Source organism: Cladophialophora psammophila (assembly GCF_000585535.1).
Source record: "Cladophialophora psammophila CBS 110553 chromosome Unknown aczJe-supercont1.15, whole genome shotgun sequence".
In the NCBI taxonomy this organism is placed as follows: Eukaryota; Fungi; Ascomycota; class Eurotiomycetes; order Chaetothyriales; family Herpotrichiellaceae; genus Cladophialophora; species Cladophialophora psammophila.
Window position 1 is genome coordinate 508,442 of NW_006912936.1, and position 18,520 is coordinate 526,961.

At 52.6% G+C, this 18,520-nt stretch overlaps 6 protein-coding genes across 6 annotated transcripts; 2 read left to right on the forward strand and 4 right to left on the reverse strand.

The window, feature by feature from the left end:
- Window positions 1-2,015: 2,015 nt before the first annotated feature.
- Window positions 2,016-3,770, reverse strand: A1O5_09118 (uncharacterized protein; the record flags this gene model as incomplete). The annotated part of the gene is made up of 1 exon (XM_007749698.1): window positions 2,016-3,770. One exon carries the CDS (start codon window positions 3,768-3,770, stop codon window positions 2,016-2,018), a length of 1,755 nt encoding a protein of 584 aa, XP_007747888.1.
- Window positions 3,771-4,771: 1,001 nt separating this feature from the next.
- On the forward strand, window positions 4,772-7,454 carry A1O5_09119 (AGC/PDK1 protein kinase; the record flags this gene model as incomplete). Its single annotated transcript, XM_007749699.1, has 2 exons — window positions 4,772-7,033; window positions 7,092-7,454. 2 exons carry the CDS (start codon window positions 4,772-4,774, stop codon window positions 7,452-7,454), a joined length of 2,625 nt encoding a protein of 874 aa, XP_007747889.1.
- A 1,079-nt stretch (window positions 7,455-8,533) lies between these two features.
- A1O5_09120 (uncharacterized protein) lies at window positions 8,534-10,246 on the forward strand (the record flags this gene model as incomplete). The annotated part of the gene is made up of 1 exon (XM_007749700.1): window positions 8,534-10,246. One exon carries the CDS (start codon window positions 8,534-8,536, stop codon window positions 10,244-10,246), a length of 1,713 nt encoding a protein of 570 aa, XP_007747890.1.
- Window positions 10,247-10,887: 641 nt separating this feature from the next.
- On the reverse strand, window positions 10,888-12,030 carry A1O5_09121 (uncharacterized protein; the record flags this gene model as incomplete). Its single annotated transcript, XM_007749701.1, has 1 exon — window positions 10,888-12,030. The coding sequence occupies one exon, from the start codon at window positions 12,028-12,030 to the stop codon at window positions 10,888-10,890; it is 1,143 nt and encodes a 380-aa protein (XP_007747891.1).
- Window positions 12,031-12,885: 855 nt separating this feature from the next.
- A1O5_09122 (uncharacterized protein) lies at window positions 12,886-14,399 on the reverse strand (the record flags this gene model as incomplete). The annotated part of the gene is made up of 2 exons (XM_007749702.1): window positions 12,886-14,100; window positions 14,169-14,399. 2 exons carry the CDS (start codon window positions 14,397-14,399, stop codon window positions 12,886-12,888), a joined length of 1,446 nt encoding a protein of 481 aa, XP_007747892.1.
- Window positions 14,400-14,875: 476 nt separating this feature from the next.
- Window positions 14,876-18,271, reverse strand: A1O5_09123 (uncharacterized protein; the record flags this gene model as incomplete). Its single annotated transcript, XM_007749703.1, has 1 exon — window positions 14,876-18,271. The coding sequence occupies one exon, from the start codon at window positions 18,269-18,271 to the stop codon at window positions 14,876-14,878; it is 3,396 nt and encodes a 1,131-aa protein (XP_007747893.1).
- Window positions 18,272-18,520: the final 249 nt, after the last annotated feature.

The following is an 18,520-nucleotide window of genomic DNA, read 5'->3' on the forward strand; positions in this document are numbered from 1 at the left end:
CTTGCTTCACAATGTATCAGAGAGTTCTTACTCTGAGGAATTGCACATGGAGAGACGGAGTGGAGGATGGGATTGTGTGTCATGATACGACTCGTACGTACAACACCCAGTCGTCCTCTGAGTCATGGCCTAGGTGGAGATCTCTCTCTACCTTTAGGTACACCATCAAACACCAGTAGACTGGCCGGAATATGGCCGCCCTTCGTTCGAGATAGCCGTGACGGCAACTACCCCTCGTTCTCATGGGATGTTCTGGACCGAAACTCTCAAATGCCCATTCACTACTAGACCTCGAAGCTTGGCAGCCAACGATACAATCCCCATGAACTCCCTATGAGGAGCCTAATGAGTTAGCTCTGTCAAGGGTAGTCCGGACTCGAAAGTTTTCCAAACGGAGTGACGCCGCTAGTCGAGATTGCTGTCTAACAAGTAGGTACGCGCATGGAGTTCTTATACGCAAACGCGTGATCATCGCTGGATCCCGATCCCATACACCAAAGGGAGCCAAGAAGTGCTTGTCTCCACTTTTGGGGACGTGCCCGCCTCCATTGGGGGAGAGAGGAAGGAAAAAGAGAGAGAGAGAGAGAGAAAGAGAGAGACGAAGAGTTTGCCAACCTACCTAGGCAGGTGGTGCCTTCCTATAATGTTCAAGTGCAGAGGAAGTCCTATCCAGTCGCAATTCAGGTGAGGCTAGAAACGTGAGGAGCGGTAGAGGTTTGGTGAGGCGAAGTGAGGTAAGAAAATAAGGGAACGAGAGGGGAGATACGCGGCAAAAGACGGGAAGAAGAAGACGACGAAGGGGAGGAACGGAGAGTGGTCCTGGATTCTGAACTCTGGGTCCCAGGGGCTTGGAGAGGAATGGGCTTGAGAGAGAGAGCGCGAGAGAGAGTCGGGACCGTTGAGAGGACGGACATTCGCCGGGCCGGGGGGGGGAGGGGAGCCAAAGAGGGAGCAAAACGTATGGAGTCCTCAGGACGACATGGCCTGCCTGCTCATGGCATGTAGAGCACAAGCAAATGAAAAAACATAATTATAGACGCGAGTACAAGGACCGGTGAAGAGGTAGGAGAGGCTGTACGTCGCTGCAAGTCCAACTCCGTTGAAGGCGACATCCCTCTTGACACATACGAGGAAGGTACAGAGTTAGTGACTACACCGATATTCTCTATATCTCCTCGCAGCGACAAGGCTCTGGCTCTACATATATTTTATCTACGTTCTTCTCTCCTCCCCTATGTACCTAGGTAGGCTTGCACGTATCCAAGGGGACAGAAAAAGGATAGTAGGAGTCCCGTCCGTAATACGGAGTAGTTAGAGGACTTGTATAGGCGAAGGAGACACGGAAGAGGGGAGTGAGGGAGGGAGAGAAGGAGAGATGGAGCATGGAGTCCCTGTTATTCCGAATGCTACGATTACGATATAACAAGGACCTCTTGTCACCCTGTTCTGTCCTCCGTACTGCCACCCTGCGTGTAATATGTTTCCTCGGCTCGGCTCAGCTCAGATCAGCCCACCACCACAGATAAAATGAGGAACCCTCAACCGCCATCACCAGCACAGACGGAGGGCAAGTCTCCATGCAGATGCCAAAGCCAGGTGTACTCCCATACTCTGTCCTGTATGCATGCTTCCTCAGCTCAGCTCGTCACGATAGACAGAATTTCTCCTCGGTCTGGGAACTGAAACATTGAGCCCAATGGGCCTACAAAAGGGGATAATAGGGAGAGTCCAGATCCAGTACTGAGATTACCGGGGAATGCTTTCAACGCCCGTGTCGATCGCTGCTTTATTGCTGTGGAGTCAGTAAGCTATATCCTTGTACACCCGGTGCAGTTCTTCAACTATCGATACTCTGTTGCGGTCTACACACAACCAGTATTGAGACGGCAAACCTCTCACTTTCATTCCGACCTCTGTTCATCTAAAACCACAGACGAATCCTGGCGAGCCAGCCGCTCTTGGGCGGTTGAATCAGCTCTTACCCGCTTTACTGTGATCAACTCTGCCGATCCGTCCTAGCCTTCAAAGTGAAACCTAGCATTTCCGCTCACGACCCTCATCACTCTGGCCTCATTACCTGCTTCGAAGTTTTCTTCTCCCACCCGATCGGCTTCGAGCTCGTCCCTCCACATGTCATCTGAAGTCAGAGGGAATGTCTCTGCTCGGGTTCTTCCATTGGCGGCATCATCGCCCTGAAGAGCCTGTTGTGTAAACCGACTTTCGTCCCTTATCCTCAACCGCTGCAACCGAACGCCTGCAGCCCGCACACTTCTCATCAACTCCCTGTTCCGCCGATCACGCAGACTGATAGCTCGTGCAGTTGGACTCTGCTGCGCGGCTTCCTGATCCCAGCCTTCTCGGCCATGGTATGAAACAGAGGCAGATCCGATACGGAGCATCCCCGGCGGTGCGGTATAGGCAGCGTCTTGCTCGGTGATCAATGGATACCTTGAAATATCAGCGGGGGTTTGTGGTTGAGAGCTCGCAGGAAATGAATCATTATACACCGTGTAGACATTGCCATCCGGATATCGATGCCTTGAAGGTCGTGGCTCAGTGCGTGGCAGAGCAGCAGCATTGCGAATCGGCGTTGGCGTGATTGGCAACTGGGTTGAGCTGGGAGATGCATGTTGCTGCTCAGAGTCGTCCCTTGCTGGTGTCATTGGAAGAGGAGGGGAGCTCGACATATCAGTTATGGAATACATGTGTCCGAGGAGGTCGCTGCTTCGACGGCGTTCTAGAGTACGATCAGCAGGGTTGTTGTTGTATGCATCTGCGGAACCATCCCCTGGCGGTGAATCCAATACCGGACTCGCGAACATGATGTCTTGTGCTGATTGTGTCCGAGCCGTGGTCCAAAGGGGTGGTGTCCGTTCAAAGGGCGCGCTATCCGCCGTATCGTCCAAGGAGATCCGATTGATCCCGTCTAGGATATGATCCTGGGTCAATGTATCCGTAACAGAATCTCGCTCGGAGGATTGATATGGGTAAGTATGACTTCGCCGCTTGTAGTTTCTACGTATGGGAGTGACCATCGGCGCAGGAACAGTTTTTGCCTCCTCCGGGTCAGCAGAAAGACGCTCTGGTGACACCGCCTCGGCAAATCGCAGCAGTGAGCTTTTACGAGGAGCATGCCGATTGATGTGAACGGTTGGAACTGGTAACGCGGGCGACATTGGCCTACGGTCCTGGGAATCTTCACCCTGGTGAGCGAGAGATTCTGGAGTATTGTCTTGCGGCTCGCCAGTGTCTCCAGAAAGGTCTGGAAAGCAGGAGACCGGCTCATCTGTGGACTCGGAAGAACCGCGAAGAGCAGGGCTTTCAATCTTGAATTCGCCTTGGTCACTTTCTTGCGGCGACGGCCGGGGACGAAGGTAGGACAGTTCGGTGGTACTCAAGATGGACAGGTCGAAGCCTGGTAGACCGGGATAGACTGCATCTGCCGCAGTCTTGCGGTAGTCGTTCAGATAGCGAATAATGTCTTCCTTCTTGAAGCCTTGCCTCAACAAGCCTTGGTAGATCTCTGTTTGTCGTACGTGGAAATCAATATCGCTTTCTGAAATGGACAGGCTGCTGGGTGGTAAACGAATCATGATGCAGTAGTTAGCAATGAGACAGGATTCCGATACGAATCCGACTTGGTACTGAGGCAAGGGTCGAGGCAGACGTGTGTTCTCGCTCCTCTGTATCCATGAGGCCATCAGGCGGACAACCGCCACGGCTTGCGCGCTGGACTGAGGCAGGAACGTCACCTTCGCAGTATCCAGCATCCTCGTCGAGCAATGGGGGCAGGCAGGAGGGACAGGCCTGGTCACGGAAAGATGTTCCCTTACCTCTGCCATTGATAGCAACATTTGATGTGGACACGATGGCAATGATGGGTTGACATTGAATCACACCTCCCTCCACGCGGTCCTTCCACGTCTGCCCATTCTAGACGGTCATTCTGAAGAAGGCGCAGTGCGTACTCCGTACAACAAGACGAGAAGCTGTCGATAGACCACCCGCCCCGGTTACGCAGCGGGGGAATCTTTTGTACATACGACGGACGTGGATGTCTGGTGGATGTCTTGGTGGTCACATGAACTCCACCGCAATGTTCCCATCTTTCCATCTTTGCATCTTTGCGTCCATCTGCGCAGCCGAAGTGGAAAATGGCCATCTAGTAATTGCTCGACGCGGCGCAAACAGTGTGAATATAATCAGTGCAATACTCGGTACACACATAGATAATATCAGCACGAAGATCGCGTCTCGACTGCAGTTCTCTCGGCTAATCGGTGGCTAATCTGTCCTGGGAACTGCGCTGCGCCGCAGCGCGACCCAACATCCATCCATCATCCTGGCGAACCTTTCGAAACCATCAATTCGTTACCCGGCTGCACCAATTCACCAACTACTGTTCTTCTTTTATTCAATCACTCTCTCCCCACGCTCGCTACCGCACCTCAAGCTCTTCGCCCTCGGCGCCGTCGTCCTCATTCTGTGCTGTCCGTCGAAACGAGAGCCCTAGATCAGACTCGTGTGTCCCAGATCAGATCAGATCCAGGGGACTCGCAACCCGCAATCTGAAACGACTCGCAATCTGTCTTGAATCCTCGCATCTTGACAAAGAAAAGACACTCACCTTCTCACTGCTGCTCTGGATGCCGCAGCGATGAGGACACCAGAGTCTCTACTCTGATCAAACCGCTCACCACCGAGACGTCATTGGGCACAATTCCTCCTGTCCAAGCCACCTCGTCCACGAGTCTGAATCCCCCGTGCCACAATGGCCGACCTCTCACTTGGTCCGCTGCGGATTGCGAATCCCGATGATGCTTCGCCCGATACGCCATTGCAGCCTCAACCGCCCGCATCTCAGTTCCCCCGGGTTTCGCCTCTGGTCGACGCCGATGGGAGGACAGATTATATCTCCGCCACCCCTCAGCGCTCTCACAGCCCTGTGTCCCCAATGGAGTCCGAGACCGGGCCCGAAGACCTCCCATCTCACGCGGTAGCTCCCCCGTCGTTCTCGTCAATACCATCGTCTACGCCCACGCAACCTAGCTTCATCCAAAATAATGCATCCGCCGAGCGGCTCGCCCAGCGACAAAACATCCCCTATAGCTATCAAGATCAGCAACAAGCACAATTTCCTCAATATCCTACCATGATGCCTCAGAACCTCCACGATCCCAGGTCGAATGCCTCACGTCCGGGTTCCGCATATTACACTCAGTTGCCGGTCAACGGCTCAGCTACCAACGGGGTTTCCCGGCAAGGATCGTATAGAGTTCGGAGCGATGGGTCAGGCTCCACAGGATTTCCTCAACGGACATCCTCAAAGCGCTCGGGACTGGGAGACGTTGCTGGAGTGCCGTCAAGAGACGATAGTCACACCGAAAGAGCATATGGTCAAGGACAATATACCCCGGGCAACGGACCATTACCTCCGCGGAGAACTTCTCGGGGTGTGCCCGGCCCTCGCATGGGAAGTACACCGACCGGCAACACACCCCTCTCCACCACCCCTATTTCCATACAGACACCCTTATCAAGTTCCCCGTACAACATGGAAGACCGTCCCCTGACTAGCGCCGAGGAGTGGCAAGAGCGCGGAGCCGCCGTCGGAGTAAAGAAGGAGATTGGAGCAGATGGAACTGTAGCTTATAAACCGGTCAAGAAGGGTGTGAGGGACTTCAATTTCGGCCAGACCCTTGGAGAGGGCTCTTACAGCACCGTCCTCGCCGCTACGGATCGCGCCAGTGGACGACAGTATGCCATCAAGGTCCTAGACAAGAGGCATATCATCAAGGAGAAGAAGGTCAAATACGTTAACATCGAGAAAGACACCTTGAACCGCTTGACCGACCACCCGGGCGTGGTGAGACTGTATTACACATTCCAAGATGAGCGATCTCTATACTTTGTCCTGGATTTGTGTCCCGGTGGAGAGCTGCTCGGAGTTCTGAAGCGGATGTCGACCTTTGATGAGGAGTGCACTCGATTCTACGGCGCACAAATACTGGACACCATTGAGTATATGCATAGCCGGGGCGTCATCCATCGCGATCTGAAACCTGAAAATCTCTTGCTCGACGAAAACATGCACATCAAGGTCACCGACTTTGGAACGGCCAAACTGCTGCCTGAAAGGCGGAACGCCGAAGGCAGAGTCGATTTCGAACCCGACTCCACCTCGACCGAAAACAGGGCCAACTCCTTTGTGGGCACCGCAGAGTATGTGAGTCCCGAGTTGCTGACCGACAAGAACGCATGCAAGGCCAGCGACATGTGGGCATTTGGCTGCATCATTTATCAACTATTGGCGGGACGGCCGCCTTTCAAGGCCGTCAACGACTATCAGACCTTCCAGAAGATTGTTGCGCTCGACTACGAGTTTCCACGAGGGTTTCCTGACGTCGCCCGAGATTTGGTTGAGCGGTTGCTAGTTCTCGACCCCCAAAGACGGTTATCAATCGAACATGCAAAGAACCATCCTTTCTTCACCGGCATCCGGTGGGGTCGAGACTTGTGGAAGCAGATAGCACCGCGGTTAAAGCCATATGTTCCTCCTGCAGCACCACCTATCAAACTCAACGGCAGCAGTGCACAAGACAGCTATCCACCAGATATCATTCCCGGCCACAGTACGCATCCGACGATGCTCCCTCCCAACAACCAAAAGCCGCAGCCGAGAGTTGTTACAGAACTCCCGCCGCCAAGCCAACTCGACATCGAATGGTCACCTGTCCTCACGAGAAATAACGAGCGGATTCTCAAGCTAGGCAATCTGACTGTGTTGTCGACGCCCAACCCTCACAGTCCGCACGGTAACGAGGGCGGGGGCAAACTATCGAGATTGTTCGGCGGCAGCAACACCAAGAAACGGCAAAGGCTCGTTATGGTGACCTCGAGTGCAAGGATCATTATTGCCGCGGCTGGTGGGGAGGACAAGAAGCCGAAGTCGGAAATCTCGCTCCTCTCGCCAGGGACTGAATATTCCAGCGCGACCGATTCCAAGGGAGTGACCCAATGGATTGTCAACACCGTAAGTTCCACGTGAGAGTAGTGAGGGATCAAGAATGGGTAACTGACACATTGAGCAGAAGGACCGACACTATGTTTTCGAGGACCTAAAGCCCCAGTCAGGTGAACCGATGGCCACAGCGCTTGCAGCGCAGGAGTGGCTGGACGTGTTAGGACGAGCACGAGAAATTGCGCTATCCTCGCAGAATGCCAACAACAGTTACTCAAACGACGACGCCCTCAATCTCTCGTCCTCGGCGTTGTCGAGCCATGCCAGCACCATTGATCAACCGACGGATCTCAGTCCTCACAACGCAAATCAATCACATTCTGGGCGAGGAATGCTGCACAAGCAACATTCAGGCGGCGACGCCGAGTCGCTGAAAGGGAGAAAGCGGTTCAGCAAGCGGCAGTCCAAAAGTGGACTGACTGCAGTCTTCTAGACAGCGGTCGTCGAGAAGAGAAGCGACGATGGTGGCGTTGCGGGTTTCCCTGTGCATTTCTTGACCCTGAATTAGCATAGCATGGCACAACTTGCAGGCGCGATCAGCATGGCGATTGGGAGGGTGGGAAAAGAGCCTCGACGAAATGGCCTACATATGCAGCGTCGTCGAGGGTGCATTTGTAGAGAAGGGCTTTTGAAAGATCTAGAGAGGAGACTAGGTATATACCAACAGTAGTCCGCCTGACCCTGGTAACCCTCTTGCGGTGTGTCCAGGCGCGCTGTCTGCGAGGATTAATGATCACTGGCGAGTATTAAAAGGGACTTGCCTTTGACGGATCCGCTGGATTCATCTTGTTCTAGCTGATTGTTTAGCGCCCTGTGTTGTCTACAAATGAGATGGGGGCGTTGACTGGTGGTGCTTGTTGCCTTGGTTCAGCTTGGGGCACGACTGGCTGAGATGGACTGGACAGACTTGACTCGAGCTGCAGGTCCCTCCACACCAGGCACTCCTATCCAGTAGTGATCCCAGACTACTCTCCATCCGGCCTGCGCTCTGCTGCTCCTTCGCCACTTCTCTGTCCCGCGGTAGCCTCTTCAAGCCTCTTCTACCCAGGCCACAAGACGCCTTTCCCACCATGGCGCGCAAGAGACAAGACGTCGCAAAGGTGTGCTTCAGCACCAGGACAGGTGCTACAAACCCCGAAGGCAATTAATCGACCCCTCGGCTGCCATACTGCAACACGCGAAGTTGCGTCGACGAGGTCAACCAGTCTCAGGTACTTGTCTGCTGAGAAACGTCCTGCGACTCCCACGACTTACGCCCGACTTCTGTGGGCGACAATCGAAGGCAGCTTCGCAAGGCAGCTTTGCGAGGCAGAAGCAGCGGGCAAAAAAGGTGACAAGGTCGGCTTCTATCCAGGGGAATAAAGACTGCGACCGTCTTCCATATGAGCTTCTCTCGAATACCAACAATTCCTGATGAATGCCATTTCTGGGTGACATGACATGAACCGGCAGTCTGCGCCACAAGCACCATCTCGCCCCGTCCAGCAAACAACCCCAACCTCAGCTCTACCGATGGTTTCACGCGCCGAGGTCGCAGAACACCCTCACTCCCGCTCCCTCTCCCAATCTCGAGGCGCGCCTTCTATTGCTTCCCGCACCTCACGATCGAGGCATCATCACCACCGAGGTCGCTCACATTATGGGGCCTCCTCTCATGTCCCGCAAAATGAGTTTCCCTTCTTTTTACAGACCGGGGATGTCGAGATAGTCATTGCATGCGATGGTCAAGAGAAGAGATACCTGCTACACAGTTTTACCTTGGCCCAATTTTCGGGCTTCTTTCAGGCCAGCACAAGCGAAGAATGGTCTCGAGGTCAATGGCAACAAGGTGGGCGCAATGTGACGTCTGCTTCGCGACCTGGCCGGGCGTTGAGTGATATCGGGGAGGAGTCTTCTCAAGTCAGCTCTACTCCTGGACCCTCTATTTCTGCCCCTCCACCAGCACCGGCACCGGCTCCAAGCCAGCGGCGGAGATGGAGGTATGAACTCGACTGGGAGGACCTTGACGAGGACGACGAGCCCATCCTGGTTCAAAAAACTCCCGAGGGTGGTCTTTTCACCGCAGCAGCAGCACCGCCGCCGCCGCCGCCTTCTCAGCCAGAACGCCCAAGACATCCACCCATCCACGCATCCTTCTTCCGTTCGATGGCCAACTTGACCCTTTCTCACCACAGCCCGGCTTCTCAATCCAGCGCTCAACTCGCAGCAGCCCCTCCTGACCCATGCCTCACGAACCCGCTCCTCAGAGACTATGACAACCTCTTTCGCATTTTTTACAATTACGCTCCGATTTTAAACTCCTCCAACATCGCCTCCGCCTATTCAGAATGTAGGGCTCTCCTTTCACTTGCAGACATGTACGACGCTCTTTCCGTGGTTGGACCTCGAATCGACCACCACCTCTTGCGTTTCTCATCTCGGCTCTTCAAGCAGATTGCCAAATATCCGCCGTCGTACCTCAAGCTTGGTTACCTCGCAAGAAGTCGAAGCATCTTCTCTGAAGCACTGACCCACGTAGTAGGCCAATGGCCAGCCGCCTTGCCGCACATCAAGCCACCCAATCACTCTGGCGGAGGATATGAAGTGCCTCAATCAGTGATTGATCTGATCGAAGACAAAGTCGACGAACTTGAGGAGTTGAAGCAGAAGATCGAAACAAAGTTGTTCAGGTTGACTCTGACCACGACTCGCGGCGAGAGGGTGAACCCGGCAAATGATTATCTTGGCTGGTTGGCCGTTAGTCTCTGGCGCCAATGGCTGGCAGAGAATACAACCCCTGAGATTAGAGGGATATTGAAAAACAGTCCAAATTCGAGACCCGGTAGCGGACATGCGAATCCAAACATACCTCCGAGTCCACAAGGTCGACCACCGCCTCCTCCCTATCAGCCTCATGCGCCTGCTCCATCGGCAATCAATACCGGCCGCATCTTTCGCTTGATCGGTGCTACCAACCCCGACACATTTCTCGCGCACGACGAACTAAAACGCTTCCTCAAGCTTCCACCCCCCGGCTCTACTCACTCTCTCTACAGTCGCGAAAATCTACGACGATTTGAGCGCAAGATTGACGAGATCAAGAACGTCGCTAGAGATATTGTGAAGCCATTGACCAGGAACTGCCTCGAACTGGATTTGAGGAGTCTGAGTGACGGGGGAGGTGGAGGACTTGGATACTTGACGTGTATGAGGTGCGAGGAGGACGAACTGCCCTGGGAGATTTGACGCAAGAAAAGTTTGATGGCTCGATACCGAGGAAGAGGAAGGAACTAACTGAACGCTCGGCCATGCCCACATCTGTCGAAACAGAAGCCGCCCTATAATGCCGTAAGATACAGCCGTCGACGCCATCAATCGTCAAACTTTCAGATCTCATCATACTTGTCCAGTCACAAAGCTCGACAAACTTCACCCCTTCAGGGCCTTCTTTGCCCCCAATCACCTCCTTGATACCCAGAAAAGCATGATTCACAACCAACTATTTGTTTCACGATTCCCTCTTGACGAACGATCCCACGAATCTCCTTTATTCACGATTGATGTCATTTTGAGATTTTCCTGCTTTTGGTTGCGATTGAAATTTAAGCCATGAGCCGAGCGACTGTGCAGTACTATGTGCTGTAGAAACGGAATATCAGAAACAAGGATAGTTGAGGAGAAGAGGGACAGAAGCGTGCATGCATCATTGGAAACGAAAACCATGAGACAGGTGTAGACATATAGGTGTTTTTGCACCTGTATAGGTAGACACTTGTGGACATTTAGGATACCCTTTATGACATTCATATTCATATTCATGTTGATGTTCATATTCCTAGCAATGCCGGCCAGCTTCAACAGATCCATTCAGGAAACACGATGTATCTCTACCCCCATTTCCATTCTTGGTCTTGGTCTTGGTCTTGCTGCGGTCCTTGCTCCGGAACCTCGCCTCGCTCGACGAGGCTCCGTGCATTCGCCGTGCTTGACGACGGTGTCCAATCGCTCTGTAGGGTGGGGAATCTGATGTTGATGTTGGTCCAGTCCCAAGCGTTCCTACGGCCGAGGTGGCCGGTCGGACGGAAGGGGAAGCGAAAGAAACTTGCGGGAAGGTCTTGGAGATGGCGGATCTCTGTTGCATCTGCGTCCATGTCATGGCCTGTACCGGCATCTTCTTCTCTTCTTTCCTGTTCTGCCGCGCCCGTGGTGGCCGTGGTTAGCGTAACTGGGTCGCAATGTCGGCGCATATTGGTCTCAGCTACCGCCGCCACGCGCAGTGAGATGTTGTAAAATGCGTGCAGCTCACGGCAACGGCTGCGACGGCGAGGTGCGGGATCCCCGTGACAAGGGGATTCCGTATCTGCGTCGTAGTCGGTGTCGGTATCAGTGTCGTTTTGCTTCGATGCTTCCTCTGCTGGCTCCTTCGAACGAGTCACCGCTCTGCTGTCGCCGTTGTCGCCTATCTTCGAGACGTTTTCTTCACTCTCCTCGCTCTCGTCCTCGGTTTCCAGATCCTTTTCATCTTTCTTGTCCCCTTTCTTTTCCTTCCTGTCCTCTTCCCCTTGACGACTGCTGTTGCTGAAAATTCTATCTTCGTGGTATCGATGTGACTCATTGGTGGTCTGCTGGTTGCTGGCTGGGAAAGAACCAGGGACTGGCGGTTCGAAAATGCCACCATCATCTTCATAGGCCAATTCCTGATATCCAAGTTGGGGGATCTCGGCTGTGGAACCCCTGCTGACCTTCTTATCATCGCAGCAGCATTTGGAGGCAATCCAAACTGCAGCGTTTGTGTACAAGTATAGCTGGAAGACCTCTAGGAGGAGCTCTTCTGCTAGCATGACATGGTGCAAGAAAATGGACGCCGTCTGGTCAGCCAAGGAGAGAGCAACAATGACGCCCGACACGGTTGAGACAAAATATTCGCCTTGCAGGAAGAGTAGGGCCATAGCATTCCAAGTTACCGGGACTGTGAGGGAATGAAGGTGAGGATGTGCCCTGGCCCAGGAAAGCAAGTCGCCGCTTTCCATGGTGTCACAGAGCCATAGAGCAAAGTTAAGACTGAGGCAGAGCAAGCAGCGCTCGTGAAAATTATCACGCGAGCTCCAAACCCAGAGCCATAAGCTGTCAGGCAGAGCAAAAATCGTGGCCATCCACGGAAGGATATAGGTCGTTGCGCTGGTGAGAAGGAGATCGTATGCTGCAACAAGGAAAATGAGACCCCGAAAAGAGGCTGGTTTGGGAAGTTGTACCATGGTGATTGCTGGTCGGCACCTCTAAGTTTGATAGAATATTTGCTGTGTGGATTGAGGCTATGTGCTAGCGAGGTGAGCGTGGAGGAACAGAGGGTTGATATATGCGAACAGAAGGTCGATACACATGGCTGGCTCAGCCATCCGAACCGCAGCGTACAAAGAACTTTTCGTAGTACGCCGATTTGTTGTCGTGGTCTTACCCTGGGGAGGAGCGCTTTCATTCGCATCCGAGTACATGACGCCGGTGTCTTGTCAGGGCATTGTCGGGTGAATTTGACATCTGGTGCTCCAGGAGACTGATAGGCAATGACCCAGAAGGTCGTCTTGTCGAATACTAAGACTTTGGAGCCTTCTATGCGCCTTTCTTTAAGCTGTTCTTGACATGGTTGTTGGGGCATTGTCTCCTGAGACATGCATTCAAGCTCTTCAAGACAGGGTTGAAAGGTGACGGTGGCAAGGCCGAAAGATGCGGTAGTAGACAACAGCGCAGCAAACTGTTTTTGGCAGAGACAATCAGGCTATAATGAGACCTGAAGGCTTTCACGCAGAGTTGACACAGAGTTGACACAGTCTGGAACGCTTGGACCTTTGTCCTCGCGCTGCCCAACAATTCCCACGAGATTCTCGTTTTCATACTCTGCCCAGCCAGAGCAGTCTTTGTGGTGTCAGCCAATATCCATGATCCATCCTGGTCTGTGAGGCAGCACCTGGGCTGCTGATCCCTTGTTCCCTTGCGGCTTTCAATTCGACCTGATTGATCTTCCACGATCGAAGCACCCACGTACTTGCCGCAGCGAGGAGGAACATACAGCCCACAAAGATCTGCGAGCTGAGGTATCCAGACGCACTGACCATTTCAAGGGCAATCGGTTCGGCGAAAGTCGTCGGCACAACCAATGACAGACAAATGATGCCAAAGGAAGAAGGCAGTCGTTTGAGCCCTACCACTTCGGCGGTCACTGGTGTGACGGTGTTCCAGAAGATGCCGCAGACGCATCCTGATGTCAGAGCGAAGGCTATGAGGACGCCGTAGGATTTCGCTGGCACCCACAAGGCGAGGCAGAGAACTCCACAGAGCGCGGTCATAATTGCTGCCATATTGATACGGCCAAAGGCATCCGAGTAGTATCCAATCACCGGTCTGCCGACTCCAAGACCAAGATTGAGAACAGCACCAACAACGGATCCTTGTCCAGCCGTGAGACCGATAGAAGTCGCGTAGTTGGGTAGAGAGTAGAGCAAGACAATATAACCCAGTTCAGTAAGCACTCCCCAGATGACGACTAGGATAACCTCAATGTGGCCGTATTCACGATAGTTGAAAGCGTTTTGCAAAGGTTGAACGGCCTTGTTGCGGTCCTTGAGCAGGAGTGAGCAGGCTCCGTTGACAGCGAGCCCGCAGAATGCCAAAATGCGGTAAGCCCAATTCATGCCCAAGCTCTGGACGATGCCACCTGCCGCGAGATTGTACGCCAGCCCCCCAAGACCAGCTCCCGAAGATGCAATTCCCATGGCGAGGCTCCGGCGCGTGGAAAACCATTGGGGGAGAGCAGCAGTAGCCGGGATGTAGAGAAAGCCCATGGCCCATCCGAAACAAACACCTTGTGTCAAGAACAGATGCCATATCTCTGTCGCATATGAAGCACCGAAGAGGGCAACGAAGAGCAAGGCGGTGCCGATGAGAAGAGTGAACCTCATGCCTAAGTGCCTCGTGGAGATGTTCACGACAGGCGCACTTAACAGAGACTGGGAGATTGAGAGACCGCCAATCAAGGCGTACTCGAGATGTGACGCGTGTTGGAAAGCAGGATCACTGAGGTAGTGGGCTAGGAAGATACCCCATGCCTGTCTCAAATGAGCTTTTTTTTCTTTTTTTTTTTTTTTTACCAATTCGTTCGTTTCATGGTGCTTACACTGTTCAGTCCCCAGGTATGGGCATTGATCAGGAAGACACAAGCTGTGCAAACCCAGCCATAGCCACCATTCGGAGGTACATCTTCAGCAGAGACAGCATCTTGCGGAGGGTTGGCCTCCATTTGGTTGAGTGACGATTCCTCGAAGACGTAGCTCTGAGTGCCATCGGATGCAACGAGCTCCAGAATTTCTGCATTGCTCATGCCTTGGCCGCTGGTAGAGGTGGACATCGTCGTCGAGGATGTTTCACAGCTGGGAATTGAAAGGACGAGTATATATTACATACCACAAGTCGTTGGTGGTTGCGGAAATGGGCGACAATGCGGAGAAGTGGAAACCATCGACTTGGAGAGAGTTGAGATGGCTAAACATGTCACTTACTGAGAGGGAGATGCCCTGGACGCATGCACAGTGCCGATTTGCCAAAGGGCGTCCAATGACGTATCAAAACATGCGTATTGCTGCCTAATTGACTCTTTGGATAGTTACTATCGGGTGATAATATCCATCATGGTGAGGACAACATGTTCATTGTAAAGGCCCAACAAGGACCCCATGCTTCGTTCTGCAAGACTGAATGATGAAAACCTGCGCTTCTTCGTCGCCGGAGGGTGCTCAATGTTGTCAAAGGTCTAGGAAATGCTATCGTCCAATTGAATGTCTCAAAGTACTCATCTCAATAGGATGCAGAGCCGTCGTTCTCCTCCTATGCTGGGGAGTTGGCAGGAACCTTCAGGTGCGATCTTGGAGTGAGAATAGCCGGGCTCGTTGCTGCCGTGTTAACTGATGCTCCAGTTTCAACACCTTTTGATCCTTCCTCTTCACTGGATTGTCCCGTCTTTCTATTCACCGCTGATACAGTCCTCCTGCATGAAATCTGTGGTAACCTCGAATATTTTGCCGATTGCAGCACATTCGCATCTTCTGATGAGTCATCCGAATCTTCCTCGACATCGATACTCTGTGGGAAAGGCTCGCTGGCAGTCAACCGCCGGCGAGCGTTTCCTGAAAGTGATTTGATTTCTGGTTTGGCACCGTCGCTCTCCGGTTGTGCCTCTCTTGAACTCTCGATAGAATGTTTCTCTCTACTTTCCAAGGCCTCACGACCTTGTCCCGCCCACTTTCGCTTCAAATGGAAAAGCAAGGGTGGGCGCGGCTCCGAAACCACGTCTGGCGAATTGTGAATACCTTTCGCTACCGTCCCTTTGAAATTATTCTCCTGGTTGGAAAGCGTCTCGAGTCTGTCTTGTATTGACTGTCCGTTGACTGAATTCCCCGGATGGCTTTCTCTCGCAACCGACATCTCTCCAACTGAGAAACTTGTACTGTGATTGCCATCTTGGAATCGTCGAGGTCTGAACGTTCGAGCGTCGGGGTTGAGAACTGACTCTAACGATCCGCTTTTCCCCGGCGACTTTGAGCGCGAAAGTTTCCTACCCAGAGCATGGGCAAGTCTTTTGGTGTTCGTCCTACCTCGCGCGTCAACAGCAGTATGCGATGCCTGATGGCTTCGACGCTGTTCTTCCTGGATGCTTGATGTTTCGTTGGTGGATCTAGGTTCTTGTTGCTCTGCGTCCCCATCCTCGCTTTCTCTGCTCATCCTCTTGACCAAACCTTGGGTCTCTTGCCCACTGGCACTCAGATCGTTGATGAGGACGGGTGCATGCAGTTTTTCTGGGGAGCAAGACCGGGATTTAGATTCACGCTCCTCAGCCTGCAGGCGAAGTTGGCTACGCCAGAGCTCATTGTAAGCGCCATCCTGTTTGATCAGAGCTTCATGCGTGCCATTCTCGACAATCTCGCCGTCGCGAATGACAAGGATATGGTCAGCGTGCAGAACTGTAGACAAACGGTGCGCAATCACGAATGCAGTCTTGCCTGCACAGAGTTGGCGGATACTGCTTTGAATCTTCTTCTCGGTGATACTGTCGACGCTGCTGGTGGCTTCATCCAGAAGCAGAATGTCCGCCTTTTTGAGGATCGCTCGCGCAATCGCGAGTCGCTGGAGCTCGCCACCCGAGAGTTTTGTGCCGCGCTCGCCCACCTTTTCCTGATAGCCATGCGTAAAGGACATAATTTTGTCATGTAGTGCTGCTGCTTTGCAGGCTTCAATAGCTTCTTCGACAGTACAGTCAATATCAGGGTATCTGACATTTTCCAGCACCGACTTGTTGAACACGACCGGATTCTGAGGAACCATGGCAATGTGTTTGCGGAAGCTTTCCATCTTAATGTGTCGGATGTCCTGGCCATCAATTAAGATGCGGCCTTGGTCCACGTCGTAGAATCGGAAAAGGAGTTTCAAAATGGTACTCTTGCCACCTCCCGTCTGTCCGACTAATGCTAGAGTCTGGCCTGGTTCCGCCCGGAAGGTAACACCCTTTGTCACTTGTCGTTTGCCATCGTAAGAGAACGAAACATTCTCAAATTGAACGGCGCCTTCTAGAAACACAAAGGGTTTAGCATCTGGCAAGTCCTGAATGCGTGGCTTCTTTTCCAGTATCGCCACCAGCTTCTCGGCGTTAACTAGCTTTTCAGCTACTCTTGATAATTCGCTTGCCAAAGAAGATAGTGGTCCAGTGAGTTGCGCCCAGTATGTGATTAACACAACAAAATCACCAATTTTGTGCTGATGATGTGCGATTTGCAAGGCGGCCACGCTGCATGCGGCAACAAAGCTGATGCAGGGAATTACGTGGCGCAGTCCCCGGGTCCAAGTCTCATATACCCACCAAAGGAGCATTCTGTTCTGAGTGATGTCGCCTTTCTCTCTATACATCTGGATCTCATATGGAATGCGTCCGAATTGGCACACTGTTGACCAATTCAAGGTTGACTCGCTCATTTGGTAATACTGCTCGTGGTATGCATCCAACCAAGACCGACGCATAGATCTCTTTTTGACAAGTGCCTTGAAAGTTAGCCAATAGAACAGGACCACCGTTAATGCAATTATATAGGTCATGTAAGGCCCAAAGAGACATGTGAGGACCACGGCTGCCGAAATCAAGTCGACCGTTGTAGGCAAGAATTGGAACATAACGTCATGAAGCAAGTCAATCGCATCTTGACCTTGATGCATTGTTTGCCAGATGATCGAAGACTTTTTGGAATCGTGGAAATCGGCCGATAAGTTCATGATGTGACTGAAGCAATGTCGCTGCAACGCGACCACCAGATCAGTGTTGACTCGCCAAGACAACCAGGTTTCAACGAGTGGGAGGCCAGCGTGTGACAACAAGAATCTGAGCAGAACATATAGAGCAATTGCCTTCCAAGGAATCACCTCTCCGAGTCCATCAATGACCATGCCGAGACTGAGAGGGAGTGCAATTGTAACGACTCTCGTCAAAGCGTTGGTGACGCACACTCCACCAAAGTAAAGCTGTAACCTGCGAGACCTTGGGTACATGTATGGCACAAAGAGCTTGAAAGAGGCGAAATACTGCCAGAATGGTCTGTTTCGAATGCGCAGTCTGTCTGCTTCTTCCTCGTCCGGTCCTTGTGCCTCGCTGTGTAGATTGGGGCTGATCGGAGATGACTCATCGCCCAGCAGCGGTCGAGTTTCATCCTCATTTTCTGTGTGTTTCTTCCGCTGTACGAGTCGAATGAGGAGAATATCTCCGAGAAGACCAATCTCAACTGCTAGCTGAAGTCCTTGGAGAAGGGACCGTGCAAGTAGGTATTCGTCCCGGGACGCCGTGCCAGGAAGGGAGAGTACAAAGACCGCGCCTTGGCAGACGAGAAGAATCGTACAAGTTCCAAGGTGAGGGAATGATGTGATTGCGGGAGTTCCAGTAAGACTAAGCAGGATGATAGCCCAGACCAGGGAGAGGAAGAGGGCGTAAACGGCGTCCGGATCGGAGATTTGGTAGGCGTAAGATCTCTTCAGGTCAATTACTGCTTCGGCAAAAGACAGGATAGCAGCGATACAAGCCAAGCCAAAATGAAACTTGGGCAGATTTCCCGTTTTCGGTGCTTGGGTTATGGAGAATGAGTTGGCGATCGTAGCAACGGCGAAGAAGAAAGAGGACGCAACAACGGTGAGGAGCTGAAACACCCTCAAAATGAATGGGACTTCAGGTGGGGCGTCAAGTACCATGTTTGCTGTCTCGTCAATAGAGAGGATCGTGGGATTGTAGTGGGAGAGGAGTAAGATTCGATCAACAAGAGGTGGTAGTGAGGCAGAAGTGAGAGCAGCGATGTCTGCCTAGACAGAGGCGTGTAGGCAGCACCTGATCGAGAATACATAAACTTTTTGTTCGATACCACAGAACGGATTCCCAGGAAAGTAGGAGACATGTAGACTCAGCACAGAAGCAGACTATGAGTGACCAGAAGAGGAGGTCGT